The sequence below is a fragment of the Penaeus vannamei genome, chromosome 10, assembly GCF_042767895.1.
Source record: "Penaeus vannamei isolate JL-2024 chromosome 10, ASM4276789v1, whole genome shotgun sequence".
Lineage (NCBI taxonomy): Eukaryota > Metazoa > Arthropoda > Malacostraca > Decapoda > Penaeidae > Penaeus > Penaeus vannamei.
Genome location: NC_091558.1, coordinates 28,692,763 through 28,701,343, shown reverse-complemented (window position 1 = coordinate 28,701,343; position 8,581 = coordinate 28,692,763). Strand labels below are relative to the sequence as shown.

General features: G+C 42.0%; 1 protein-coding gene across 1 annotated transcript in view; it reads left to right on the top strand.

Moving 5' to 3' along the window:
• Positions 1–415: 415 nt before the first annotated feature.
• The window catches only part of LOC113807818 (uncharacterized), an 8,757-nt gene continuing 591 nt past the window's right edge, over positions 416–8,581 (top strand). Inside the window, exons 1-4 of the mRNA XM_027359103.2 lie at positions 416–578; positions 4,776–5,049; positions 5,217–5,254; positions 7,422–8,581. The exon at positions 7,422–8,581 is cut by the window's right edge and continues 591 nt beyond it. Of these exons, the coding sequence (XP_027214904.2) occupies positions 4,776–5,049; positions 5,217–5,254; positions 7,422–8,384 (1,275 nt within the window). The 5' untranslated portion in view covers positions 416–578 and the 3' untranslated portion in view covers positions 8,385–8,581. The remainder of the gene's footprint in view (positions 579–4,775; positions 5,050–5,216; positions 5,255–7,421) is intronic.

The window sequence follows — 8,581 nt, the reverse complement described above, 5'->3', positions numbered from 1 at the left end:
TGCTTATTATCATTAATGTTATCATCAATCATATGAGTAATATTATCTTTAACATCATTGACACAACACCACCATCAGGCATATTTGGTATGCAATTCATTTCCACACATATCCGATAAGAAAATATTATGGTATCTTTCTTATCTCTTTATCACAGTGTGAATCACTCTAATATTAGGAACAGCAACGCTCTTCCTAAGTAGGAAAATACGAAGAAAAACAGGAACATCCGGACTCTGACAGTAATAACTATAATATGATGATCATAATGAAACACTAAATACATTTCCCCAATCATAAGGAAAAAATATAGCATAAAATACTACAGTTGCAGTTACAAATTCTTTCGTGCGTAGCAACAGGCTGGACGCATGCGCAGAGGTAGCGCAGATAAAACATCCGCCTGCCATGTGAAGCGGTGCAGTTGGCTCGTTGGTGCAGTGTGAAAGTGGTCATGGCTGCTTCACTGATCTGTTGAAGCGTCCATATATGTTTTGCGTTGGCATTTAAACAAAGTTATTACACTGCCATTATCTGCAGAGAAACTCAATTGACAGAAGTATCATCTACATATAAAGGTAAAATGTTTTTAAACTTGTCATTACATTTTCATCACATTGCATTAGCAACACACTACACGGATATTGACGCATAACTCCTTACACGTCACTTACAGTTCAACATCACATGCAATTCAAGATGAACATTGTGAATCAAATATATAAGGGAAGATTTTACTCAGCAGCTCATGTATTCTCTAAAGCTAAATATTAGTTCACTCAGCCTTTAATAGAGGAATATCAACATTCGATAAAAGGGATTTCTTTGTTTATCATGTTGGATTGTTCTGCAAGCTATCCTGTCATAACTAGAAGTACCAAAGATATCACCAGCATTTCCCTACCGGCTTATTTTCGATGTAAAGTACACCTTTCCCGAACAAAGCGGACGAATCTGCTACGCGTAGTGTACGTGTTGGGTTCTCACTACTCGGAAATCCCGCGTCATGTGTGTGTGTAAAAGGCGGTGACCTTGTACACTGACACTGGTTAGCAGAAGTGATACTACCTAAACGGCTAATTTTTATTTTTGACAAGAGTTACACACAGGAGTAGAAACAGAACACGATACGAGTCTGGTCGGCTCTGGGAGTACCCGAGGCCTAGCGAGGCCGCAGCCGCGCGGAGATTAAGCGGGAAAGTCCGCGCGGTCCAGAGGTCAGGCTGTCGCTGTCTGAGTGATCCTAGGTCTCTTGATGGAGTGCGCTCACTCACTCCCGCAGGGGGTAGTGAGTGAGGTGTGCTGCCCTCTTCATAATGACTGCCAGATTGGAAACAACATGGAGCTTGCATGATTCAATATACTATGCAGTAGGTTGTAGGGCCGGTCATCGTGACGTCACAGAGCTGTCACGTGATCAATCGGAGGCAGTGGTGGGCAAAAACAACAAAATCCCATGAACTTCAGTAACTTCGACATGGTAAACAGTTGCATTATTATTGGATGTACACATGGACAGCAAAAAGGTTCAACTTTTTAATTGTTTTCCGAAAGACCTAATCGCAAGAACTGTGATCCTGCGCCTAGGAGTGATGTAAGATCTTGTGCTAATGATACGTACGATAGCTTTTCTATAAAGATATTCTAAAATTTAAACGGTTAGGTTATGTCGTCATAACTCTTTCTAGGGGATGTATTTCCCCGTGGTTAGGCATAGGCCTATGCGGTGATAGATGTGGGTGACTAACTGGTTACTAGTGTGTATCTTCTTTCACTAAGTTTCAGTTAATTTGATTTTAAAACTTTCCCTGAACAAAGATCGGAAAACACTAAATGAGAACAAAATTAAGATAGTAAATCTAATGACTGTTGCACTGTCCTCTCAACAACTGGAAATTTGCTTAAATCTTTTCAAGGTATTAGGATGAGTATTGCGTGGAATGTAAATTTAACCTTTTAGAAAAGTCTGGGTATAACATCCGAAAAAATATTGAGAAAACCCCTGTTTTGAGCAGATTTTCTAAAAACCAAGAAAGTGAGCAAGAAAGAATATCACAGTCTTATTATAAACAGTATTGATTACTTACCTGTACCCTTCCAGAGACTTGTATAAATATGTGTGTAAACACTATGTGTTTGTATAAAGTACAGATACATGTCACCGAATTATCAGGTCATTCTGCGGGGCTCTATGACCAAATATCTGATAAAAAAAATACGGTTCTGGGAACCTTTTGTACCCTTGGAATAACGCAACTTTTATTTACGTCTGTTTTTCGGCGCCGAATCGAAATTTATAATACACCGACATTTTTCTCACAGCTGATTCTTGCTTTTACCCATCAGTGAGATGCGCATGCACATAACTATGCAGTGTTTTTGTTTTGTTGACCGACCTTTATAAGGTCAACCAAACAATTAGTATGGCCCAGCAAATACAGATAGCTGTATTCTTATGTCGAATACAAAATTCCATTTTCCTGTTTTTATTTTAAAACCTAAGAAAAATACTTATTTGAAAGCTTCGAGTGATTTGTAAGCTTTCAACTCATCTTCTGTGTAACTACCAGGCGTGTGTATTAGGTAGAGATAAATATCACCAAAACTAACATCGGGCCAACAATTGGGGCTTTCAGACCGGCCATCAGAAAGGGAGAAAGGATCTGGTAAGCTTTCTGTACCTTTAGAATACTTGTTTTTCATCATGACGTTTTTTAGCATTTACATCAAGAAATTTGTAGTAGCTTTATATTGTTCCCACAGCTGATTCAGCGGTCATTGTTGATCTTTTGCCCACCAGTGTTGTGCGCGTGCGCGAAAAAGCGTTGTGTTTTGTTTTGGAGACCGTCCCTGCAGTCTCTCTCTCTCTCTCTCTCTCTCTCTCTCTCTCTCTCTCTCTCTCTCTCTCTCTCTCTCTCTCTCTCTCTCTCTCTCTCTCTCTTATGTTTCTCTCTTTCTTTCTTACTATTTCTCATTGTCTCTCTCTCATTCTTCTCTCTCTCTCTCTCTCTCTCTCTCTCTCTCTCTCTCTCTCTCTCTCTCTCTCTCTCTCTCTCTCTCTCTCTCTCTCTCTCTCTCTCTCTCTCCTTCCCCCCTCCCTCTCTAAAACTAAACATTACAGAATGGGATAGGAGAATCTGCTCAGAGTTCCTTTCTCTACCATTGCACAAATACAAACATGAAGAGTGTTTTTTCTGTCAAATGGAAGTGACATTATGATATATGTTATGATTATTAACAACACTGAAGATGACTTTATGTTCGAATATGAATAGCTGATAATTGTAGTATTTATAAAGAGAATGGCGAAAAGTGCTAAATGAAAGCCCATTCCTTAAGGAGTACACATACTAAAGCCTAGGCCATACCAAGATACATTGTTGCTTAAAACTATCTGAAGCAGTTGCTCAACAAATTAAACATGTCTCACAATTGTTGCGTAGTTCACCAGTTGAGCAAAACCCGAATTTGTTTCGCAATGGCTGCTCTAGAGTTCCATGTTTCCCGCTGGATATGGGAAACACGATACAAAGTGGCGGGCACCACGACTCGTCACCATCTGTTGGCCATTGGTCAGTCGCCTGCTGACTTGTGCTCGTTTATGGGGTTGTTATGCAGTCGAATACAGGAAAATACTCGTGTCATGTAATTAATGGAATTATGCTGACGGGTGAATCGCATTTATATTGTAGAGTAGTCACTACATATTTGATAAGGCGTTGCGCTAGCAGGAAGAAGAAATTGCCTGATGAAATAGAAGAAACAGTATTCCATTAGGCAGTTTCATTGCTCACATAGCGGAGTGCTAGCAGAATGATAATTAAAGAATATTACCTCTCACCCAGCTGTTTTGACTCGGCTTAGTACCGTCAAGTCTTCATGTTTTGTACTTTTAGAATAATCGGGATGTAATGTCAAGAAGCACTTGATTTTGAATTGATGTGCTGTCAGCTTATTCTGCCACTATATTACTATATTACGTTTTTGGCCTGGAGTAGGTTTAATAAACTCAAGAGAAGCAAGAACTTGAGCAAGTATATTGAAAGTGTTCACAAGATATTCTTAGATTGGGATTCGGGATAAAAAGCAATGTTTAATAGGATCAACTCGAACATTTATGGTATAGGGGGATATAAGAACTAAACAAACAACCTATAAAATCGGCATTACCAGATATTAACTAGGCGCGATCTTTCCAAAATACCATAGTATACGGACGCAGTTTTGTGTGACCTCGACAAAGATTGTATCTCGTACTTGTTTTGAGTTTCATATATCTAAGAAAGTAAATTGCATCAGCGTACGGGAAATGTCCGAGAAAGAATCACCATGAAACTGGTTTGTTTACACAGGCCAAGGTAAGCGCAAGGCGGGAAGCGGACATTTTTTCGGCCATTGGGACTGGTGCTTGTCTCGAGTCAACGTGCTTTTCAGTGTCAGCCGAAGAAGAGGCCTCAAAGCCTACCAAGAAGTCACATCAAAACAAAGCGGAGAAATATTGCGTCAACGTTAACGATGTATATTTCCAGACCTCGAAGTACTCTTAGGATGACTCGAGAAACGTTATCCCTTTTCAGTAAAATATATATATATATTTTAACGGTAAAAGAGATTAAAAGTTATTCCTTTATTTTTTTCGTTGATGTGAATAACATAATCCTCACATCTTAGCACTTTGCTGTTAGATACTGTGGTACAAGTACTGCCATTGCCGCTACTTTTGCTTATCGAGCAGCGTTTACTACTCTATTTATGACGATCACTCTTTCTTGCAGATGGAGTTTATCTCAGCCCGAATGGGTGCGGAGGACGGATGGGGAGGGAGGGAAGGTCAGCCCGAGGGGAAGACGAGCCAGAAAGGTCGGCCCGAGGGGAAGACGAGCCAGAAAGGTCGGCCCGAGGGGAAGACGAGCCAGAAAGGTCGGCCCGACACAACGCGTCGCCTCGAGATCGTCACCGTCGGTCCCAGGGCGGCCAGCACCGCGTCTCGGTCGCCCAAATCGGGATCCCTTCCGGCTCTCAATCTTAGCGACAAAGAAACCCACACATGTATGATTTGACTCCGTGATCATTATTTAGTAATGATTTCACACATAACCTTTTGTTATACATGAATAGATATACAACTGTTTAGTCATTGAATTTGTATGAGGTTGACTAGGCATTTCGTATGACATCCATTAATGCTGTGGCATTTTCTGAACAATAATTGACAGGTGGCCGAAGAGAAGACTACGAAGAGAAATGCTGCAAGGTACGTAAAGGACATTTGTCACTCACTCACTCACACACATACACTCACTCTCACTCACTCACCCACCCACCCACTCACTCACCCTCTCACCCACTCACTCACACAGACACACATACCATGCACTCACGCACGCACACACACACACACTCACTCACTCACTCACTCACTCACTCACTCACTCACTCACTCACTCACACACACACACACACACACACACACACACACACACACACACACACACACACACACACACACACACACACACACACACACACACACACACACACACACACACACACTCGCACTCTCTCTCACACACTCACTCACTCACTCATTTACCCATTCACTCACTCAATCACTCTCTCTCACACACGCGCGCGCGCGTGCGCACAGGATTGTGGGGTGGGAGGTAGTCGTGAGCTTTGAGATTGTAAAATTGCGACTGAAGCGCCTCTGAATGCGGCCGATAATGTAGATTTTCATTTTCCTTCTCGCCATCACTAGCATCGTCACTATTTCACTATCTCTTAGTAATAAAAACATTCCCTGATTCATCACCGATATGTCTATTCTCACTGTTACCGAATCTATTTCTATTCACCGCTTTTAGTTTGCTACAAAGTCATGCATATGATTCTCTTGATTATTGGCGCTGCGTTTGCCATTGTTATGCTCATCATTATTTTTGCCGTTCTAATTGCTCAGACATCACCATCGTTGTTATTATTATCAAGTTTATAATTACCATGGTAATTAACATCGGTTATTATCATTAAGGTTTTCTTGCTGTCTTTGGTCTTGTATTCTGGTAATTAGTAATTGTTATTGGTTGTGATTTTTATTCTATTGATTATTTATTGATACTGTTTTTGTGTGAATAGCACAAAGTTCTTTATTTTCACTTCAGTCATTCAAGAAGTGATATCCTCTAGGGCAGACGTCGGCAACCTTTGGCACGAGTCCCAGTCTTGGCCAGCAGAGCGCTTGTCTATGGCACACTGTGTGATTCAGAGGAGCAAAGAAAAAAGTTAAACAGCAAAATATGACAGAGAGAGAGAGAGAGAGAGAGTGAGTGAGTCTTATTATTATGGTCAGCTAAATTTAAGAATTATTAGGAAGAAGGCATTAATTATATACTGGCACACTATGTTCAAAAGGTTGCCGAGCCCTGCTCTAGGGTATCGAAAGAAAACTGTTAATATTGAATTTATTTATCAAAAAGTACATAGTCGTATAAAGTAATGATAAACTAATCACTCAGAAAAATACCGGTGGAGATGCAAAACGAGCAGTTAGTTTTTTCGTCCTCATAATCATCCTTGACGTCGCTCTAACCGCCACCTTCCCTGTTCGCTTTCACTGCTGTCGTAAATTTCACTGCCTTTATGTCTAACACTACGAGCTTTTTCTTCTCCATCTTCCTTTTATCACGAACGTTAGGAATCATCGTTATTGCTATTATTGCTGCCGCTGTTGTTGCTGCTGGCATTAGCATCACATTATGATGATGATGATGATGATGAGGATGTTGATGTTGATGATGAGGATGTTGATGATGATGATGATCATCATCATCATCATTAACAACCTTCTCCACATCATCATCGCCATCGTTATCATCATTATTAACATCATCACCATCATCGCCATCGTTATCATAATTCACATCCTCATCCTCATCCTCATTATCATCCTCCTCATCACCATCGTTATCATCATTAACATCCTTATTATCACCATCGTTATCATCATAATCATCCTCTTCATCATGATCGTCATCATCACCATCATCATCGTTATATCATTAACATCCTTCTCCTCATCATCACCATCGTTATCATCATCATCGATATTATTATTTATTTATTCAGTTTATTATCATTATTAATATAGGAAAATGCGATAAGGAAGCAAAATGTCTTTTCCAGTGTCCCCATGTATTTTTTATTTTTGAAAACTTGAAACTAGATTATGTACTGCAGTACATGTTTCGTTATTGTTATGAATGTCTTTTTTCATTTTTGTTTCGTTTCTTTCACTGTCCCATTACTAGGGTAATTAGTGTTATTGTCTGACATTTCCAGTTTCTGGAGTGTAGGACGAGAAGTAGAAATATCAGTGCAGATATGAATATATTCTACTTATCTCTGTTTCTTTTAATTTTTAGGGGCCGGAGTGGAGCTGGGAGGACCAGCTTCTGAAGACGCGAGAGGGACCCGCAGGAAAGAAGAAACGCGGGAAAACCATCCTGTGGAGGCCTGGCAGCGGCCGCCATGTCGACGAGGGACCTGATTCCTACCGCCCTTTCACTCACGTAGTCAGAGTTCTCCACCTCTCCGAGGCCCTCGACACCTGCCTCAACCGGAGGATGAAGCCAAAGAAATTGCAGACGTTTAGCAGCATCGACTCCCGCGAGCTGCCCGCGAACCACCCCTGCGCCAACTTGAAAGTGCTTTGGTTCGGCGCCGAGACCCAGGAGGAGGAGGAGCCCTCCAACTGGTACGGCAACGTGGAGTTCGCCTTGGACGCGCAGATTCTGCTGACTCAGTGGAAGTACTGCTTCTGGGTGGAAATGATGACGGCGCCGACGCACACTGCTTCGCGTCTGCTGCTCACCAACAAGGACTACTCGTCAGTGCTGCCCAGGTATTACAGCAGCCACGCAGGTGGGCCGTGGCAGGCGACGCCCGAGGGGCACAAGGGGCTCGTCCAGTGCTCGCGGTACCGCTTCAAGGGCACCAACGTCCACGACCACGCGTTGGAGTTTATGATCGAGGCCACTCCGGAGGACGAGAAGGCCATCCTGGCGGCCTGTCAGATATCCTTCAAGAACCACGACAGAGCCAGACGCATGGACATCCCACACGTGTGCAACCGGTACCAGAGGCTGGGAACACCGTGCCCCTCGCCCTTCTCCGCAAGCCAGACTGCACGAGCCTTCTTCAAATACATCCAACAGAGCGGCATGCCCTGGAGCAATTTACCGGGAAGGCTCTCCCAAGAGGCTCAGAAGCAACTGGAATTCTTCAACGAAGACGAAAGAAGGATCGCCATGCAGAAGCATTTTGTTTCATCTCGGGCGTATGCTCAGCAACAGCTTTACCTTCAGAATCCGATGTATTATTTTTAGTGTACCTGTGATTTTGATTGATGTTTTTGAGAGTTTTATTTTATATTACCACATTATAAGAATATATTTTCCGTGAACTGTTTGATGCTGTTTATGTATTTTGTTTTACTAGATAAAGACGTGTGTAAATGCTAGTGCGGCTGCCGAAGTACGCCTATATTGGGTGTCGGATACCACTGCATAATATTCGCTTAAGG